Source organism: Micropterus salmoides, unplaced genomic scaffold (assembly GCF_014851395.1).
Source record: "Micropterus salmoides isolate LMB-PRFRI ecotype aquatic unplaced genomic scaffold, ASM1485139v1 Ms_hic_scaffold_2, whole genome shotgun sequence".
NCBI lineage: Eukaryota > Metazoa > Chordata > Actinopteri > Centrarchiformes > Centrarchidae > Micropterus > Micropterus salmoides.
The window spans coordinates 31,751,507-31,773,808 of record NW_024041150.1 but is presented as its reverse complement, the minus strand read 5'-3'; the positions used below and the strand labels follow the sequence as shown (position 1 = coordinate 31,773,808).

At 39.1% G+C, this 22,302-nt stretch overlaps 1 protein-coding gene across 1 annotated transcript; it reads left to right on the top strand.

Moving 5' to 3' along the window:
• Positions 1–2,429: 2,429 nt before the first annotated feature.
• khnyn (KH and NYN domain containing) lies at positions 2,430–18,737 on the top strand. The gene is made up of 9 exons (XM_038730800.1): positions 2,430–2,719; positions 4,613–4,874; positions 6,764–6,898; positions 7,916–9,741; positions 10,696–10,826; positions 11,916–12,012; positions 13,657–13,764; positions 14,944–15,045; positions 15,274–18,737. The coding sequence occupies exons 2-9, from the start codon at positions 4,650–4,652 to the stop codon at positions 15,653–15,655; spliced, it is 3,006 nt and encodes a 1,001-aa protein (XP_038586728.1). The 5' UTR covers positions 2,430–2,719; positions 4,613–4,649; the 3' UTR covers positions 15,656–18,737.
• Positions 18,738–22,302: the final 3,565 nt, after the last annotated feature.

Sequence of the window (22,302 nt, the reverse complement as noted above, 5' to 3'; positions counted from 1 at the left end):
TACTTCTGCTTCTGGACTGCTCAGCTAACAGGCAAGGTTTTGATTTTGTTTTTTAATTCAACAATTTTCCATTTCGGAGGTTAAGCTGCCTATATTTTTTTTGAGTGTTTGTTTTTGCTTGGTGATATGATTTAATTTGTGAAAAAAAATTAATAGCCTAGGCCTTTTGCTGCTCCTCCCTCCGTTTAGGGGAACTTGAGAGTGTTTGTGTCATAGTAGTTGTTTTAAATACCTCAGATGTACTCTGAGGTATTCAGAGTTTATGAGGACTCTCAAGAACTTTACAGCCAATTATCTTGTTTTGCTGTGATCAGTCATTGATAGTTAAGAAGCTGACTGTGTCATATGGGGAGAAGGGAAAGACAACGACAAAGCTTCCCTACGTGGATTCAAACAAGGGAAGTTGTGGTTATAAGGCACCCTTAGACCACGAAAGCCACTATGACAACCGTGATGACGAACCACATCACAAAATTTATACTAAAAGGATCCAGAGAAGACTTGCCAGCAGAGGGCGTAGTCTGCAAAATGACTTATAGTAAATGGGTGGTTTATATTAGACCATTGACTAGCACCAAACCAGGATTACCTAATGCAATCCTGGAATGTCATCATGACCCTCAGAAGTCATTATTACATTGCAAATATTGTGACATATAAAGTTGAAACTTGTGCCTTGAAACCTAACGTAGTCCCTGGAGTAGAGTGGTTTTTATACACAGTCACATGATAAGGCAGGACTTCACCGCTACCAATCCACATTCAAGTTAAAGGGGAAGTCCACTGATTGAGCACTACTGCATATCTGAAACTAGTCCCAGAAAGCCTTTTATGAGGGAGTTTTATTTTGTTGGGGTTTTTTTGGAATATACATTTAGTGGTCCTAGCTCCAGAGGGCGGTAGAGAGATCACTCACCCCCAGTTGATGTCACTTGAGTCAGTGTTTGTTGGGCATTGATGACTACAAGTTTGAAAATGAAAACAAAAATCTGGTGGTGTGGAGTTAGAAAGAAGTGCATTAACCAGACCTCTGCAACCTGCTACTCATCTCTACTTGAGGCTAACAGCTTGAGGCTAAATAAGCGGCTATTAACGTAACACACCCAAATCTCTGACTGTTTGCAGTCAAGTTGCATTGTGGGTAATGTATGTGCCAGGTTTTGACAAGGAAGGAGAATGTTTGGAATTCAAAGGACAACATGTCTTGTTCTGCTGCATTGAGTTTGATCAGTGGAGTACTATTTTTACACATACACAAAGTTGTTTAGCTTAAATAAACAAGAACTGCTCTTTATGCCTGGTGCAATCTATATTTGCTTGTTACTGTGAACCGAACGTACATTTGTATGTGGCGACAGTTATCCAACGAAAGTTGAGGTCAAGGGCAACTGGACTTTGTAGAAAAAAGTCCAGTTGCCCTTGACCTCAACCTTCGTTGGATAACTATGACCTGGATGACTGAGAACCTTCACAGACATATGTGGCGATAGAAACTGTAGTTTCGAAGAAATGTTACTCAAACAGAAATAATCAGTGAAGTTGTTGGGGACTTTTTTCAGTCGCAGATTAATACACCCTGGCAGGAACATAAACGGAAGTGGCCATGTTCATATAACTGTGTGGCTCCTTGATGTGTGTGTATGTGTGTGGGGGGTTATTTATAGTTTTTGTGCAACAATGGAGCTCCAAGGAATAATCGGACTTTGGATACACACAGACAACAGAAGGAAGCAATTGTTGTTTTTTGGATTTGTTGACAATAAGAAAAATGCAGAATGTTGCATGACTTATCCTTTAAATTACATTTTATTATTCAATGTATACCATTAGATGCTACATTTTACCCTGACAAACACAGGATGTTGTGTAGGAGGTGACCTTTCTCTTCCTGTCTTTAGACTTATTTTGTCCCTGCGGAGATGGAGATTTGGAAACCACATTGTAAACAGATAAAAGTGATTTTTTAAAACAAAAACTCTTTATCTATTGAACTAGGGGATATGGAGACAGCAATGTCAAGTGTTACAAACAGCCTCCATTCACCTCTATAAAGCCCATCTGTGAGTGTAGAGGAGGAGTTAACAAAAAAAAGAAAAAACCCTTCTGACGTCAGTGGAAACCCCCTGCATCTCCTGTTTGACCCTGACACCAAGTCAACATAATTTTAAATATAGGCTAGCCTATTCAAAAAGATACGCTATACGTACACTTTGTCAGGTTTCTATTGGCTATAATAATGATTAATGTTTAATAAATGCAAATTTAACTCAGGTCTGTTATTAATGGAACAGTAGGACGTGTAGATACGTTTTTAACATGGTAAAAGAGTCCACAGGCACATTTGAGCATGTAGGACTATAATTAAAAAGAATATTATCGGGGTATTACAGCGACACCGTGACTGCCAGAAGTACCTCCCTTCTCTGGGAGCTAAGCTGTGTAGTGGTTTTTCGTTTAGTTTCGTTTTTGTCTGTGGGGTTTTCACCGGTGATCTGATGTCCTTACGCAGCGCAGACTTCCTCATCCGCCCCAGCAACAACAGGGACGGTTTTGTTAGCAGCCGATTGTCGATAATTTTGCGACACAGCGGCGAGTGTTGAACTTTGGGCTGATACATGTTGTTTTTATGATTGCGGAAGCCTGAAGCGAGCCGCGCTGCCTCCCTGTCGCAGGCTGCTGGAAACGAAACTTTGAAAAGGCGCAGGGCGATCGACCTCACGTAAGAAAACGACACAGAAAGATGATCATTTTTATACTTTGGTTGATTTTAAGGTTCTGTTTTTCTGTGCTGTCAGGCGGATTATCTGTTTCCCTGCTTTGTCTTCGCTGAAACACACGTCCAGTAATCGGTCTGTTTAAGGCTACATCAAGATGAAATGTTTCATAATACTCAGTTTATCTGGCAATAGGCCCCTATTTTACACGCAGTTTCTTTCTACACGCCTTGAAACCACGTATTGTTACATTTGAGTTGCAGAAGCAGCGCGTGTGATGTGAATGTGAGAAAGTAGTTGTAGGTTATATTAATAATGGGTTAGAAGCGGAGAGGCAGACACTGCAGGCTTGTTTACATGTTGGAGTTTGCCAAAGTATGCGCATCAGGTGCAAAGTGTTGGAAAGGTTGGCCTACTTTACTGCAATATTTCCATTTTATGCTATTTTATACTTCTACTTCGCTACATTTAAGAGGGAAACATTTTACTTTTTACTCCACTATTCATTTGACAAGTATTGCTGCTTTCAGGTTTTCAAGATTTTACATGAAAATATGTGATAAGCCTGTAAAATACAATGCACTGTTTAGATAAGTAAGGGTTCCATATTCAAATAAATTATAGGCTGGTCAACGAATTACATTAGCCTACATTTATAACATTAGCAATGCATCCACCAATATAATTACATTAATATAAAACATTAAAACAATTACAATAAATTGACAGGTAAATTAAATAATCATAACAATCTCAGTTCATCTAATCATCTATATTGCAAAAAAATAATTAATTAAAAGAAATATATTTTACTTATTTATTTTTCTTTCCCCTTCCATTTTTCTCAATACCTGTTTGAATCCCAAAGAGTTAAAAAAAATAAAAAAATCCAGTATTTTACAAGAAAAACAAAAATTGAGAGAGGAATTGTTCACAGAGGATGCATAATAAGCCCTGTAGATTTGAGGAATGTTGACTATGATATAGTAATAGAATAATGAGAGAGCACACAGAATACAGAGGTCCCTCCTTAAATCGGTGTACAGTAGGCTAAATACCTGCTAAATATGTAGGCTACTGTATCCATCCACAAATCACAGCATCGTCCATTCAAACTGCCAGTGAGCCCATCACTGGCACTTACTTCACACTTACTTTGTGACAGAAAGAGACATTTTACCATCACATTTAAAATGTTGCTTTTAAATTAAAAACATTTACTTTTATTTATGATGAAAATATGTTGTTAACTTCAGAATCACCAGAATGGTCGTGGATAATTAATAGTAACTATAACAATATACTGTGGTTGTTATTTATGAATGTTAATATTTGTTATTGACAAAGCACATATTTTCAGGGGGTTTGATACTCCGCTGCCTCAGTCGTTGCAAGAAGAAGCGAATCAAATCAAGATTAGAGTTCCGATACGTGATAAATGCTTTGTCATTACAATAAGAAGACAAAGATGAAGAGCTTTTAATTCATGCTACAAAAGCTTGTCGACTAGATATTTATAGATAATACAAGTGCTACTTGTACTCGTAGTTGATTTTATCTCCTAAAGTACACAGTCTGATACATTTAGTTAATGTTGTTAACAGATGTTCCTATATTCAGATCATGTTTGAAGCTGCACTTAAAACGAACACCATATTATAGCTTTTTAAGTGATGAGAATGGATCATCCTCACATTAGGAACTCATTAAAGCATAAATCATCATGTAAATGACAATTTGTCTTTGAATTTTATCATTACTATAAGTTAAATTGTGTGTAAAGGATTTTGAAACTCCATGAAGTAATTTACACAAATTGATCTAAATATAACGCAAAGCAATATTTGCAATGTTGATCAAAATGCCTGCAGTTTATAATTTTGTCGTTTTTTTTGCAGTATGTTCAACTCTTTGACACCGATTTAAGAACAAGGGATGGACGGTGAGAGAAATGATGGAGGCGGAGGAGGAGAACTGGAAGTGGAGGATGAGTTTGCGTGTGCTGGGATGCTGCGGGGATCTCTGGCCTCCCTGCACAGCACAGTGGAGCGGATTTTCAGGGTGACATTTAGGATCGGGGCAGATGATTCGTCTCAAGGCAACAACGGACAGATATGGCTGAAACTACAAGGGAAGAGCAGCAATGTGAAAGCTGCCAAAGTAAGGCATGATTTCCTTCCTTGTTTTATAGTACATTGGTAATCCAAGGAAGGCTAAAGTCAAGGGCAACTGTACTTGGTTGAAGATACTTGAAGATTTCGTCCCTCATTTGAGAGACTTCTTCAGTTCTTGAGTTTTAGTACATTAGTCCTGACCTTTGTTTGGAAAGGTGCCATACCAGTAAATGTGATGTTGTCATTACGATAGTGTTAGCCTACAGTGTACTCAGGGCAGTGTTCCTGAGAAATGACTCATTGTGGATTTTTAAAACACAAGTCTTTGTTGAGTTTCGGTCTAAATTTGTGGTCAGCCTGTGGTCAGATGAAAATGAATTTTATTTCAAGCAAGTAGATGACTTAAAACTGAACTGCAACGTTATTTTTGTTGTGTGGTCGCTACACCAGGGCGGCAGCTCTACCGAGCAACACGTGTCTTCATAAAATAACAAAACAATAAAACTAGTAATCACATGATTGTCTGCTATATATACAAGATAATAAGCAAACAGTGCTAAGGTGTATTACCTCTTTGCTTAGAGGCATTTTAGCAGAGACAAAACTCAGTTGGGCAGAGCAATATCTTAATATATTTTTGTTTTTCTCCCTTTAAAATAATCTGCTGCACCCAGAGCACTTTCAGATAAGACATAGAACTGACACACACACACACAGAATATAGACTAAAAAAGAAAGAGGCACACAACCACAAGAAAGAAGAACAACATATATATATATATAGTAGATCATAAAGAGAGATAATCTATAGACAGACTGCAATGACTACGGTGATGTTTGAACATATAGCCACCCATTAAAGGTCATAGCAAGTGTTTTTGGCTTGCAATCATAAGCATAATTCTGGTGCAAATAATAAAAAGTGGCTGGCAGATAGGTGAAGAAGATGGGTACCTGTCAACAAGGCGGAAGGTTGATATATTTTTTTTGTGCATAAATACATTCAGTTGATACAATAAAAGTTTATCTGGCGCTAAATGAGGCTTCAGCAGTGTGAGTTACTCAAATCAAGTGGGTTTCTCCATCTCTAAAGTAGAAAATTCCCTCTTTCTGTTTCCATGGATAGCGTTTCCTTGTTGTCAGTAACACAAACAGAGAATTTTACACTCAGTTAACTTTGGAACTTTGGAATATTGATTTGTCTAACTCGGACAGCTGAAACCTTACCTACTTATCTCAGTGGTGCAACCCCTTTTTATTTTAGTGATGATAAATGCACAACTCAGTAATAATACACGTTATAACCAGGCTAAGTTTGAACTTAAACAGTTCAACGGCAAACAGGCTGCAGTAATGCAAACCGTAAGTAAGTAAAACCTGTTCACATGCAATAATGCAATACCATACAAACAACTTAATACCACTAGGGGCAATTTGTTTACAGCAGCTTATTGTACACAAAACACAGGAACGTACAAACACACAAATAAATTGGAGCTAAATGTGGAATAGTAGTTAAATTGCAGAGGGAATTAACAATTTAGTTAGTTTAACAAGCATGTACAACATAACAACTAGTACTTGACTACTGTTTGTATTCTAAGACAGACTGTGCACTTCTCATTTAAAGCTGCAGCACTGAAGTCTGAATTTAAACATTATAACCTTGTTACATTGCAGCCTTTTTACATTAAACTTAAAGGGATTTCAGTCCATGAGTTTCTTTATTGAAATTATCAATGTAAACCAAACCATAAAATTTATTTTTTTAACACTTTCACCATTACTATATCTCCCAATGAAGACCATGTGATACAGTTAAAAGGTCTTAAACACGCTCGTATTTCGATTTTGTCTACTACTATAGGTATGTAGTTATGTATAGGTAATTTTATGACAATACAATAATAATACAAACTTATTTCTGCCTTGTAGTTATTTGTGAAAGGAGTTGTGAACCAGGAAGAGCAGCAGGAGGTGTCCTATCCCGGGGTTCTTCACTGTGTCTTCAGTGGAGCCAGAGGGCTGTTCATGGACTGCCTGATAAAAAGCACCTCAGCACATATAGTGGTGAGTGTTGGACTCTGGGTCTTTTCTTGGCCACATTCATACCATTAGATCTATGACAAGCAGGGGCTTTCAAGGTCTGACACTTTGGATTCCCCCTCAGATAAAACTGAGACAACTGTGTCCCCACCACCTATGGAGTCTGTTAACTGTCGGCTACAATAGCCCAATTATTACTGGGTTACTTTGATATTGAAGAAAACTTGAGGACTCTCTGGCAAGTTCTGGAGCTAAAAGAAACAGCGTTATTCTATCATTTCTAAGCAGATTTATAGATGTTTATTCGCAATGAACATCTGGGATAATGGTTTCCTCTAAGTCAGGCTGAATCTAAAAATATGTATAGCCTGTCTGTGCTTAGTTATGACTCAAGGAAGGATTACAAATTGTTCCCGACTTACGTCTCTCCCTACGTGCCTCACTTGGCCGTTTTACAGATTTTGTCATTCTTATTATTGTTTCAAGAAATTACATTATTAGTCAATATCACTATTTTATCATCAGTAAAAATGTGTCCTACCCCTTGTGAAGTAACAACTGCCTGTTGGTGTTGTCACTGGAAATTTTAAACATAATATGAATCGGTTTGTTAGAAGGCAAATACAACTCAGGGAAATTTTATTACTTTGACAACTTTCTTTTTCACTATTAGTTTCTATTTTTATAGAAATAACCATATAACTAGTAAAAGGTTTATTTCTCTGCTAAGAATATTCTAAAGGACCAATATCAGTATGTGGGAAAGTTTATTTTAAGGTTCAAGGGTTTTTTTGGGGGGGCAGTCCACCCAGTACTTTTACTTCTTGGGCCACGTTGAAACTGACTTTAGCCCTGTGTGAAATATTGCAGACACCTCATTTAGTTGAAAAAAGCAGCAGGGTCAGGGCCGGGCCTGCCAGTGTTGGAGCTGCTTTCATTGTTAAAATGGAGGGCTGTTTTCGGCCTGAACAGCCATAATTTTGATTTTGATTTCATAAAACAGACTAAGATTAATTCATTCTTTTCCTCTTCCCAAACCAGGTTGGCTCCACAGGATGCCTGCTTATATCAGGTCTTGAAGAGCCAGTGGTGCGAGCCTACTCCCTTATTACAGATCTGGTGGAGAGGTATGAGGGCACACAGTCCAGACGCTTTGAGACTGGTGACAGAGGCTCGGGCGAGTCTCTGGATTCACGCCGGGCCTTCAAAACTCTGGTGGAGCAATGGGATGACAGGCACATCCTGGATCTTCTGGTGCTACCGTGGTCAGTGAAGGAAATCCTGCTGGATTTGGTCAAAGAGTCTGGGCTTGGATCAAGCCCCATCCCAGCACTGACGGATGGTAATGCAGGGGCAAGACCACATGAGGATCTGGAGGGTAGATGGGACAGCACTACTGATCGGTGGGTTGAAGGGATGACTGCAGGTTCTGGGAAAGATTCTGCAGCCAAGAACTCTTTCTTTCAGTCTTTGTCCACATCTGCAGGCGCCCGAGGGAGGGCAGAGGGTGCTGAGGAAAGACTTGCGCATTCTCCACAGGAGGTGGGAGAAGAGGGGCAGCTGGAGGCAGTGGCAACGTTAGGTACCACGGTGAAAGAGGGACTAGGGGATGAGGAAGAACAGGAGATGCAATTGTCAGTGGGAAACAAGGAGTTCCTTCTTTTGAAGTTTTTCACAGCAATGGGTTATACAGACGATGTTGTGAAACGAGTCCTTGCCCGAACGGGACCTAAAGAGGCCTCGCAGATACTGGACTTGGTTCAACAGGAGCAGGATCGCAGTGACCGGGAGCAGACAATTCAGCGTCCAGGCCAGAAAAATCAAGACGGTGCTGCCTTGAATCAAAGTGTGAGGAACCGACCTTGTGAGACTGAGCACAGAGAAAATGACGAAATGGCAGCAGGAGGAGATAAGGTGGTCAGAAGTAATGGAGAGGTGGGAGAAGTTTGTGAGGGAGAAGAGAATGGAGCAACAGGAGGCACGAGACACTTTCAAGGAGAGGGTAGTGCCGAGGAAAAGGAGGAAGGACACGAGGAAGACTTTGTTTTGGGAGTGTTGAAGAAAGCTGCGGCCAGCTGTGGGTACAAGGAGCAGAAAGTGGCAAAAGTCTACAACATGTTGCCTGAACACTCCACCCACCAGCTGCTCCTGGAGCTGCAGAGAGAAGGGATTAAAGAGACGGACGCCTTTAGGGAGGGGCCGAGGGAGATGGATGATGTGGTGCTGGAGAAAGAGGGACCGAAAGTTGGACCAGCAGAGAACAAAGGTAGAGGAGAAATTGAGCTTTTTATACCTGCAAAAAAGACCGAATCTGACGATGAAGGATGGGTAAAAGTGCCAAACCTAACTGTATCTGTTGCAGAGCCAGATTTGTTTCCTTGGATTGAAAAGCCCCAGCAGCCTCCCACGGGTCAGTACACCTCACAACCTAAGCGACACCAGCCTTACAAGTCACAAACTCCACACCAAATTATCCTTCCTGAAGTCAAAGGGCCACCCATGTCTACTTATTCCTCATCTCATCCTCCACACGCAGATTTCCAAACCAACATACAACATGGCCAAACCTACTGGCATAATCCATCCACCTCAAAACAAGACAACGTCTTAAACCCAAAGCCCCAGTCTTCAAACTCCTTAAAACGAGCACTCCAAGGCCCTCCACCCCCCATCTTCACAAGAAACGACTCGTCTCCCACCCGAACGAGGGAAAGACGGGCCTTCATGGCCCCTTCTTCAGTGGTAGTGACGGGGGAGCAGCGTTTCCTGGAAGGCTTGCAGACGCCCTTTGACCTTCAGCTAACAGATGAGCCTGGAGACCCGAAACTGAGGACGATCATCATTGACGGGAGCAACGTGGCCATGAGGTGGGGAATGCAGAAAGCGTTGGAAAACAGTGTTGTAAACCTTTTCTAATGTGTATATTTTATAAAACATGAATTGATTTGTGTTACTAAGGTTATTATGGGATGGAATTTAGTGGACGGTAAAATGTAAGGGATTGTTCTGACATTTAAAAAAAATATTGACTACAGGGGTGGGGATCTACATGCAATGTTTCTCTTGTTCTTAATATTATATTTAGAAAATGCAAGGTAATAGCATATTACACCACCACAATATGCCATAAACCATACAGTCTGTTTTTCTTACAAACAAATTTATGTTTTTAATTTCATTGTTTGTCACCAAAACTCACATTAGCAAAAATATTTTAAATCCATGTGTTGTTAACATCCAAATCTTCCTCTCCTCTGCCAGCAGTAGGAATGTGTATTGCATCACCCCTGTGCTCACATCTTTATACACACAAAATGGGGACCCGTTCGTAAAAGCAAACTCTACAATGTAATTGTAAAAGCTTGGAGCGAGACACTCAAGTCATAAATTCTGTTGATAGTTAAGATTCAATTTCCGATGAGCAAAAATGGTCTGTCTCTATGTAAAGTTGTAAACAGCCTCAGTCATAATTTGTTTATTATACATTTTTGTATTGTTTCATTTTATTGTAGCAACATCTTAGCACTCATTGCTTTGTATTTCTGCCACAATGTGGTCTGTACTGTCAGTGTTGTTTTGGTTGTTGGTTAAAGAGCTGTTGATGTTGCTGGATAAATAAAAAGCCACACTTCCTGTACAGTAGGGTAGCTAACAAAGAGAATTAGCAACTATTTTAAAGATTCAGGGTTTAACTGTTAGAAGAAAAACTAAGGTCTTAAGATCTTTTTCATCATGATGTTGTAAAAGTGGGTTCCATCTTGGTTGACGTCTGGTTTTGTTATAAAACTCTACATATACTGTTGTTCGCATGTTTTCCACAGTCACGGCTTGGGACATTTCTTCTCCTGTCGAGGAATCGCTCTGGCCGTCCAGCACTTTTGGGACCGAGGCCATCGTCGCATCAGCGCCCTACTGCCCCAGTGGAGACAGAAGATCGACCCCAGGATCAAAGGTAACACTGCCAAATTTGATGTTATGATCTGTTAAGGAACAAAAAAACTAATAGTTTAGACAGAATAGTTTGCATAGTGTGAACACGTATTTATTTAGTTATTTTCATCATTGATTAATGTTCTGGGTGGCACGGTGATACAGTGGTTAGCACTGTCGCCTCACAGCATGTAGGTCGCGGGTTCAAACCCCTGCCTTTCTGTGTGGAGTTTGCATGTTCTCCCCGTGTCTGTGTAGGTTCTCTCCGAGTGCTCTGGCTTCTTCCCACCATCTAAAGACATGCAGACTAGGTTAATTGGTGACCCTAAATTGTCGTTAGGTGTTAGTGTGGGCGTGAGTGGTTGTTTGTCTATGTGTGGCCCTGGTCAGCTGGGATTGGCTCCGATTGATGGATTAATGTTCTGATTAATTGTTGATGTCTTCAGATATTTTTGGATGTTTTGATTTTTGTCCAATCAATAGTCAAAACCACAAAATGATCAATTTATAATCACAGAAGTTACAATTACAAGTAACAATTGTTTCAGTTCTAAAATGCTTACAGAAATAGTGAATTTACATTATGTATTCATGTGCATATTTTATCCAATTTACTACACATAATGAAGCATTTACTTTACCCTTGTTTATTTATGTATTTAGGTGTAGTCTAAATATTAAAATATAAGAGATGTATACAAAATAAGATGAAACAGTACCTGGCATTAACATGTATGGCCTGTAATTGGGGGGAAAAAAATAGCATTTTGTCCTCTTCAATCCATAATACCTCTTTTGTACTCCATTTGGAATTAGTACTACTTTATTTCCTTTATTTAGCTGTCTGCTCTAGCATTTAACATTTGAAGCCCAAGAAAAACTGTTTCCAGTATAGTTTTTGGTGCCACAGTTACCCTTTGTCAAATGCATAGTGTGGTTTTAAAATGACAAAGGCCTCTGCGCTTCCGTGCCTGTGTGCTGTTTATATTTGATTCTGAGTCACATGTAAGGGGGAAAACACATCAGAATTGGCCAAATGTGTGTGTGTGTGGGCGTGTGTTTTTCCCTTTAGTGCAGACTAAACATGGTGTTGTTTGTTCCTGCCTCTCAGAGCAGCACTATCTAGGTGAGCTGCAGAAGCTGGGCCTGGTCTCCTACACCCCCTCCAGGGAGGTCCAGGGCAAGAGGATCAGCTCGTACGACGATAGGTAGACAGACTTTGCTGTTGTACTGCTGCTTAAATAAAAGTTGTGTCTGTGAAGGTGGAGGTCTTGAGAATAAAGAAACAAGTGTATGAATAGAAAGTTATTGGTTTCACTTACTGGCTGTTAATATCGGTGTGAAAGTGAATGAGAAACACTCTCACCTTCCTGTGTGCTCTTGAGCAAGTGAAGCTGTTAAATGTTCAGCTGTCTGCAGTTGTGAGTGTGAGACAGGATGTTGGGATGCATATCTCAGATCCTTCTAATGATATCATTTGTTGTTGTAAAACTGTGCAGTACAAGGGTGTCCCAAATCCATACTAATTCTATACAGTATGTACTACATACTGATCGCCATAGTATACAAAATATCAACATACTTTTTAAGATTTTTTATTAACAGAAAATAAACAATATCTGTGATATCAGATGGCAAGTACTGCCAATGAAGATTACAAATAGAAGTTAAAATGTTTTGTTTAATACTTACTTTAGTATGCCAGAAAATGATTTTGTATTGTCCAATAAATAGCTTTCCAGATGCAGTATGACTAAAATAGCAGGATGTCCTGATGCATCAGGTTGCATTTTGCAAAATGCAAGTCAGCATGCTTTTCGGGCTGTTCTGACCCGCAGTCCTCTGTGCAGCATGATGTGGTATGTCCCAATTGCATACTGCATGCAACAGTAAGTACTTTGTAATGGCAGCTGCTGTACTACATACTGCAAGTAAAAAGAAAAGGTATGTGATTTGGAACGCAGCACAATATTAATGAATTACATTTATATAGTGCTTTATCATAGATACTCAAAGTGGGGGGGGGGGGGGGGACTCACCTCAACCACTATGTGTAGCAACCAGCTGGGTGATGCACTGCAGCTATTTAGCATCAGATCGCTCACCACACATCAGCTTGAGGCAGAGATGGAGGGAAACATTGAGCCAATTACTATGGGGGATGATTAGATGGAGAAAGCTAGGTTGCGAATTTTGCCATGACACTGGGGAACCCCGTACTCTTTACGACAAGTGCCATGGGATCTTTAATGACCACAATGAGTCAGGACCACAGTTTAACGTGTCATCCGAAGGACGGCAGCTCCTACAGCGCAGTATCCTCATTACTGCACTGGGATCTTATTATTAGGACCAGAGGGAAGACTGCGCCCTACTGGCCCACCAACACCACTTCCAGCAGCAACTTAGTTTTCCTAGGAGGTATCCCATCCAGGTACTGGCCAAGCCCAAACCTGGCTAGCTTCGGTCATTCAGCAGTAGCAGGGTTTACATTGGTATGGCTGCTGGCAAATTATTATTATTATTATTTATAGCCATATTATTACAAATTGTTTTGCAGCTGTGGGCCCTTCATTTCCCTGTGCATTGCATTTTGGGAGAATTGTTTGTTTCAACTGTAGACTCATAAACCGCTGTCTGCTTTGTGTATAATTCATTGTGAAAACACTATACTCAAAACCTGCTTAGAATCAGCATGTAGTATGGATTTGGGACAAGGCAATTGTGTTGCATTTAGCCCATTCATAAATGTTTGAGGTCACCACTGTGGGGCGTCACCGACTTAAGAAGATGTCATGTTCTTTTCCTGGTTGCTTTGAAGTCTTTCATTTGTCTTTTGCCTGTTTCCATAGACTTATGCTGCAGCTTGCACAAAAGACAGATGGAGTGATCGTGACTAACGACAACCTGAGAGACCTTTCAGATGAGTCCCCTGTATGGAGGGACATCATCAAGAAGAGGTATAAACCCTTCCTACTAGTTGAATCAGGATTATGTATATTATGTAATATATTTTTTAAGCTCTAAAATCAGCAGTTTTCCTTTAATTTAAATTTGATTTTCACATGATTTTCAATGTTGAATTTGCTTTGAACCTCTTTTCCCTCATAACCTGATCTGTGAAAAAGCTTTGTGATAATGAAAGATGGCCACTACTTTTTCACACAGTTACCAAATGTAATGAAAGAGCCTATAAAGAGGTCATATTTGGCTTTTTGGCTTTTTACCTCTCCTTTTATTAAGTTTATATCTTTTTTGTGCATGTAACAGGTTTGCAGGGTGAAAAAACCCAAAGTCCACCTCAAAGGGAGTTCCCATCTCCCACAGACAACTCTGCTCTGAACTGCCTGAAAGCAGGTCGTTTGTAGTCCAGCCCTTTCCCTTTGAAAGAAAAATGCGCCTCATATAACGCTCGCCAAGCGGCTACTCCGACACGCCTTCAAAAACACAGGTGGAAAAACACTGAGCTGCAGCACACCTCTCCTCTCCCTTCCAAACACTAGCTACCCTCCAAGCAGTCAGTGGACATAAAGTTGTTACTGTGATGTAGAGACAGAGCTCAGTTAAAACTTTATGGATGAAAAATATATTTGTTACACATTAATAACTCACCGGCTTCTCACTGACCCACCCTTCTCTGCTTCTGATTGGCTAGTAGTCCTTAACAAGGAACTGTGCACGTGGAACTCCTAGCAAAGATCGCGTAGAGGCAAGATGTATCACTCCATAGCTAAAACGAAGCATTCAACACAGGATCAAAAGAGGAGCTGCAGCAATGTGCAGTATGACAAAAATATGGTGTTTTTTGAAAATTAAATCATGTAAACCTGTTCTGGTACAACCCCTAATTAAGAATTAATTTTGAACCTGAAAATGAGCTTAATACCACCTCTTTAACTCAAGTACTCCCCAAAAGAGCTTCTTTTCTACTTCTTCTACTGTATATGAAGTAATACCCCTGTATATACGTATAGATGTAACGTTTGGGTGTTAAAAAAACATCGTCCGCAATCTTTCTTTATAATAAATAAACATTCAATATTTTATGGAGCTGAATACACTCCCATTAGTCTCCTGAATGAAAACTGCTTAAACAGCTAGTCCCCTTACTGTGGTGTGATCGTCTGTTTCCTCTGCAGACTTCTTCAGTACACGTTTGTTGGGGATCACTTCATGGTGCCGGATGACCCTCTTGGCAGAGGAGGGCCTCACCTGGATGACTTCCTACGCTCAGAGCACAGGTATCAACAACCAGTCACACAGATAGACACACTTACTTTGCCTTCATGTTTAATTACAAAGCATGTGTTATTTGCGTATTTTGAATTCCCCTAAGACTGCTTTCGCAGGGTAGCTCAGAAACTTAAAAATATTTGTTTGATTTTGGTGGTGACAGAGATTTAGGATATCATAAGAAAATAACTTTGTAATGCTGTGTTCTCTGAATTAAGCTCTTTATTTCCTCTCAGGACTCCTGACCCTGGAAACCACTCTTTTGCCGGTGTAGCCACCACGTTTAATTCCTCCAAACCTCCACGCTCCCAAACGGAAGTCCTGAACTTCCGCGACCGAACACTGGGTGGAGCTCTGGATGCGGCAGGCGGAAGGGGCCGGGGTAGAGGGAGAGGACATGGAAAGGGATGGGACCAGCACAGGCAGCTTGAAGCTTCAGGTCCTGGACTTGTGTCCAGCGCAGACAGGAGTCCAGAGGAAACAAACAGCCTAAGAGAGCAGCTCTGTCAGGTTTTTCTGGATCAGGACAACATGGTGGCGCTGGTTCTGCAGTGCCACCCGGCAGAGACGGACATCAATGTGCTGTCTGATCTGATCTTGGAGCAGCAGAAAGACTAGATATTTTGTCTTCGCGTTTTCCTTGGGTTGAATCAAACTTACCTTACATTGAATTTTTCCCTGGTTTACGTGCTGTAGACCAAAGCAACTACAACAAATCACACTGACCAAACACTGATCTGCATTAGCAAGGACTTTACAAAAAGACCCAATTATCAGATGAGTGGTGAAACTTACTGTTGACTGTCCACCACACACATAATTTAACTATGATGTTTAGCATTTTAGGTTCTTTTCTTGTGTATTCCCTCCCATGTTTGCTGTTGCTCTCCACTGTCAACTGTCTAATAATATAAAAAATATATATTTTTAAAGTAATTTTACATAATGGATTAGAGTTACCCATACATATAGATAAAAAAAGATACATACTATCATATAAATGTAAAGGTATGAGTATGATTCAGCAGAGCATCTAATGACGCTAACCTTGTTCTTTTTTCAGGAAATTAGATTTTAGATTTATCAAGCAAGGTTGGACTATAGTTTTGTCTTCAGTCTAGTTACCGGACCAAGCATGAAACCGTAAATCCTGCTTACTTGTTGTTGGAGACAGAGCTGGAACCAGACCAGCTTTGTCAAACTTTCCATCAGGGCTATTTGACCACTTTTCAAATCAAAGTTATCCAAAGCCATTTTGACTCCTCCTTGACCTTCAGTGGCCTCGGCTCATCGTCCCCCATCTACCTCACCTTCCTCTTCTCTGCCTGCATCCCTCACTTCTCCGTTAGCATCCCATGTTGATCCTATTCAGGAGAAAGGACCAAATTGGAAGATAAATTAGGCTAGAAAAGACAGGTGGAAAGAGATTCAAAGAGCTGCTAGCCATGGTCACTAGGATCCATAAGGAGATGGACCATTTGGTGGGAGAATAACGCCACAGAATTATTCCCTGTAATAAATTATCTGCAGACAATAACAAATATAGATATAAACAAGCACCTATATAGGCACAAATTGTAAAATCATAATTATCCACCTTCTTTGTCACTTACAACAAATGGGATACTTGCCTCTGTAGGAATGTTCCCTTCAATCTTCACATAAATAAAGAAAAAAGTCCAAGATGATGGACTCAAAGGTGCTGTAGAGTAGAGATATCCACCAGGTGTTTAGCCATGAAATATCTCAGCAACTAATGCCACGACATTTTGTAAAGACATTCATGTTCCCCAGGAGATTAATCCTAATGACTTTGATGATCCACGCCATCATGACGTTGACATTTGTGGTTTTGTGTAACATGTCTTAACAAAAATTATGTTGACTTTTCCTCTAGTGCCATCATCATGTCAAGATTTAACTTTGTCCAGTACTTTGATTAATGACCAAATACCAGCAGGAATTATGAAATTTCACGTGAGTCTCGGCGGTATGGTGAAAATTACATGCTAAGCATCAACAAGCATTTTCATTGTGAGCATGTTTGCTTGACTGCAGACTCTTGTTTAATGTCTTTTTACATGGGGCCAAAGCGTTATGATGCCTATGAACCATCCTCTTCAGGGTTGGCTCAACGGTTTGAGGACACTGTTTGATATTGGTTGATTTTCAACCAATCAGCCATGTTAATGAGATAATTCATTCTCCTTGTGTTCTCTTTTACTGCTTGAACAGGGACTCCTCTTTGGGAGAGGGTTAATATCTTTAAGAAAATCCTTTTTAGAACAAGAGCAATATTTAAAAAATCAGTTTGGTTTTTTGTTGTTGTTGTCATTCTGAATTTATTGTAACCTGCTAAACTTCCTTAACAGTTTTATAGCTACCTGTTTGTGTAGAAACTATTGCAGGAAATAAGGTGTGGGATGCACATGGTTAATTTTGAGAATAGTGGTGGATAATTGTTGTAGGAGGTGGTTTGGGTAAAATGTATACATTACCAGCTGTGAGTGGATGGAAAAATAGTGAAACAATCGTTAAAGTATTCTGTACACTCAGTTTTATATTTATATTTATACTGCTTTGAGGGTAAGATCACCATTGTTCATCAATTGTCAGATAGAACAACATAATTTGTCTTGTTTATTTATGTGCATTTTAAGATCTTGATGCTGAATTCTACCTATGTTTTCTGTATTATAAGTGTTTCTTGATTTAACGGATGAAAAAAAAATAAGTTGAAGTTAACTGTTTGTCTTTTATGTGTTTCTGTGGTACTCTCTGCCTTTAAATATATCTCTATATTACTTATTCCAGTTTTCTCTGTCCTGGAACCAGCGCAAATCAAGAAAGTTTGACATACAAGGCAAAACCCACTTATTTATAAAACCATCATCATCAGAGTTGAGGGAACTAAAACAGTTTAGTGGTGGAGTTTATAGGGGTTATCACCAAGCCTGTTGGCATTAATTTATTGATTTTTAAGTTTAAAAGACAAAAACGGGGTCATTAAGTGTTGTCTAGGTTACATATAACCAATGTGTCAGCTATATTTGAAGCAGGTCCTACATACAATATAATATACATTTAATATAAAATAAATAAAATGTGTAGACAGTAAAATGCTTTTGAAACAGCAGTTGCATGTAATCTAGATGATGCTTACTGGGAATGATCTACGTTACAGGGCTAGAAATAAAGTTAAAATGTTGAAATATACATGCACTACAGCATAAGACGGGCAGACAGGCTCAGCAGGTTCAAGCTGGACATGGATTCATTAGTATTAGTTTGAATACCCATACACCTAGTTATAAAAAATATCTTCTAAAATAAATATCTACTTTAATAAAAAATATATATATTAGTAAATCTAAACTATTTCCCAGTCTTTTCATGCCCAACGATTGACAGCCTTGCACCATCAGAGCGTTTTTAAATCTTTCTGACTCATGAAACTTTTTCACAGCAGACATTTTGACTTGTTATATAAAGTGTAGTTTATAACATCTGTTAAACGTGTGTTGACTGGTCAAAATATCCATGTGTGTGCCGTGTCCATTCAACTTTAGTTTCAGTCCACATTTTAGTGGATGGTAGTCAGATGTTGTGTTATTACCATACACGCCATGTATTCAGAATATGAATCTCTTCTTTTCTGTCTCGTGTAAGCAGGCATTTAACAATAAATTTATCTTTGAATGAAACTGCTGTTCATGACTATTTCCACCAGAGGCCGCACTTCACAAACACCAGATAATATAATTAAATGAATGTCAGTATGCAATAATGCAAATGCTATACTATAATACTGCTATACATGTTTTTCATACATCAATGTTTTGATACTTCAGCTCCTTGTTTCTGCCTTTTCCCAACAGCTTTTTTATTTTGCTACAGTTTCATCTTCAAACCTCTCTGCAGTGATTTTGCCTCTTTGTTGGCTCAGTTTTTGTAAGAGTGTGTTAAAACAGGATTGGTAAAAGCTTATTATGATGTTTCCCTCATCACCGATACAGAAACTACTGCAGCAGATGCAAATTTTTAAGCTTAATGGCCAAAAACAGCGATTAATAAGTCTTCTCCGAGCCTCGTGAAACAGCCTTTCTGAGTTTGTTCATATGTTATAGAGCGGACTGGTCTGACCTGAAAATATGTTAGTTAACAAATTGACAAAACTACTTGACCAAACTATTCAACATCAACAAACAACTTAAATAAGATGACACTGCAGTTAGTCTGCAGATGGAGGTTTTCTCCAACATGGCTGAGAAGTAAAAGTGAGAGAAGAATACAGAAGCAGCTGCATGTGCAAAATGTTCATAATGTCATTGTGTTTGTGGCATTGCTTTTCTGTCTTCTTCACCTTCTTCCTTTTCCTTTTGCTGTTGAGACTTATTTGTTGTTTGTCCAGAGCATATAACAAAAGGATATGTTCACACATTAAAAATGAAGATTAAGCCCAAATGGAAGACGACTTGTTTCTTGTTTGGACTTTACAGAGGAGGATTAAGTCACCTCTTTCCAAGAATAGATATTAAACTGGTTGGGTGAGTTGTAAATAATAGTTAAAATAGACAGCACATCTATATTGGGAACATCCTGTGCAACACAGAGAATGTTCAGAGGCCGCTGAATGGACTTGCCCCGTGTATGATATTCAACAGTGGGTGGCGGCTGTAGGTTTGTTCTGTTTTTGTCACACCAGCTTAACACATGCATACCACATAATAATTAGAAGTACAGGCAGGTAACAGTGACTTCAACAAACTGGTTTTATGGGAGTGCTTTTTAATAGACACACATGACTCTAATCTGATACGTTTTGCCCAAAAACGGTGTACTAGATGATAAACTGAATTAGAAAAAATTATCAATTATAGTTAATGTAACAAGTCCCAGAAGGGCGCGGGCACATGCCTCCCAGCATGCACTAGGGGAGCAGATTTGTGGACACCAGTCTCTTTATGTGCATGTTTCTACTGTGCTAATAGTATAATTGTGTTTGACAATTTGCTCCTACATTTCATTTGTGTCCATTTCAGTCACTATGACATGCAACTGACTGCAAGTGTTGTTTGAAAGTGGAAGTTTGGTGACAGCTTCAGATGTGAGTATGTTGAAGATGTATTGCTGCACTGATGCTTTGTCCTGAACGCACACTGTCATTGTCTCTAAGTTGTCTTATTTTTAACTCACAGTTTCATTTCTTCAAATTCTGTGTATGTGTGTGTGTGTATGTGTGTGTGTGTGTGTGTGTGTGTGTGTGTGTGTGTGTGTGTGTGTGTGTGTGTGTGTGTGTGTGTGTGGGCATTCATTGTACCTTCCTTCAATAAATGTTAAGTACCTATTGCAATGTGTTGGGCCAAAATATTTAATTTAATTCAATTTAGATTATTTGATAGGACAGACTCAGTACACATACAGAATTGAATAACTGAATTGAATTTTCTGATGCAATGCATCAGATGTTATTTAAAGAAAGGTGTTTGGAGCATAACTCACTGCCACTTTACCCATTTTGGGTACTAGTTTCACTATTTCAAGATACAGAAAAAAAGATGAAGAGAAAGTGAAACTGCAAGCCGACCTGTGTGTTGTGTGTTCCTGTGTATTAGCTGGTCAGTGAATGTTACACCACAATGCACAATACAGATGATGAACATGCACAGCATACAGTAAGTGGACAGAGCAATTAACAATAAGCTTCTAAACAAAAGGGCTAAAGGTCCTGAATTCAAAAATGTATTTTAGAGTAAAGAAGCATTCACAGTTAATCTAATCCAAATCGGGTTATTTCTGAGTAGGTTTTCACACACTGGGAATTTGCTTTGGTATTTTGGTGCATAAAAATAAAGATAGTAAGAGAAAAAAGAGAAAACAAGTACTGCAAAAGGCAAGAAACTCTAAAAATAGTTAGTAACTATAAATAAATGTCTTTTAAAATGAAAAGTGCTGAGAGTAATTCATGTAATGCAATGCGTTGAGGCAGATGTGGAGACTTTACGTTACAACGTTCAGCATTCTAATAACAAAAACATAACCAGCCATTATAAAGAAAGGTTTACATGGTTATGAATTACTTATATGTTAAATAGCATGCAGATAATATTTTAAGGCAGGTGGACCAATAAACGTTAAATTGTAATCTTCAAAGTAAGAACAGCTCTCAGGTAAATGTTGTGGATTGAAAAACATTTACTTTTGAAAACTTCGCCAAAATGGAAATACTTACAGAGGGTGGATGCAACTCTAGACTGCGCTCTACCTGAGTAAATGTACTAGAAATACCTCTGGACGAAATGCAGAAAAGTCTTTCAAAAAAGTGACAAACTTTTCTAAACAAATCACACTTATAGCATGAATCTAGCACAGATACACGAGTGACTTTGACTTGTCTTTAGTATCACAATTCATGCGAGGCTCGCCATGAAGACTACGGCACAGCTTTCATCTGGCACTAAAACCTGCAGTTGCACCATCTTCAAAAAATATCAGTGTGTGTGTGTTTGCTGATGTTGTAAAATTGCTTGACTGGCAATGTAGGGAAATATTACTACACCAATAAACATTTGAAAAAACAAATAAGGCAGAGGGGCACAAAGAGGTGAGAGAAATACAGAGTGCTCTATTAAAGTAATGCACCTTTTTATTTATTATAAATGCCCAGAATATGAAAACATTTTCCCCAGATTTTCCCCCTGAAATGGGAGTCTTGTGTGGTACCTAACTCCTCATCAAGATAAGATCTTATTCCAACTCTCCTTGGTGAAACTGCTCATGTGGCTGAACTGGAAAGAGAATATATTACATTAGTCATAAAGCATGTTTCCCTAGGACAATTTTTGGCTTCTCTGTTTTCATATGCTGTAGAACAAGTCAAGTCGATTACAGAATCACACAGTATTCACAGGGCTGTTTACAAAGTAAAACAATAATGAGCAACAACAGGTAAAATACAACAATATGTACATGGGACTCCTGTACAATCATACCTGGATCCAGATAAAAACACACACATACAAAAACATGTAACATACAGCGCATATACATAACCATGCGTACATAGCAGATAACTGAATATAAGTTGGTTAACTGTAAAATAAATGAGGTTGAAGGCCGATGTGAAAAGATGTGCTTTGAGTTTACTCTTGATTGAGTAAACCAATTTTTGCATATGAGGATGACTCCAGAGAAGAGGGAATTGGTAAGAGAAAGCCATGCTGCCACCTAAACTGATGTGTGATTTTTATTTTTATTTATTATTG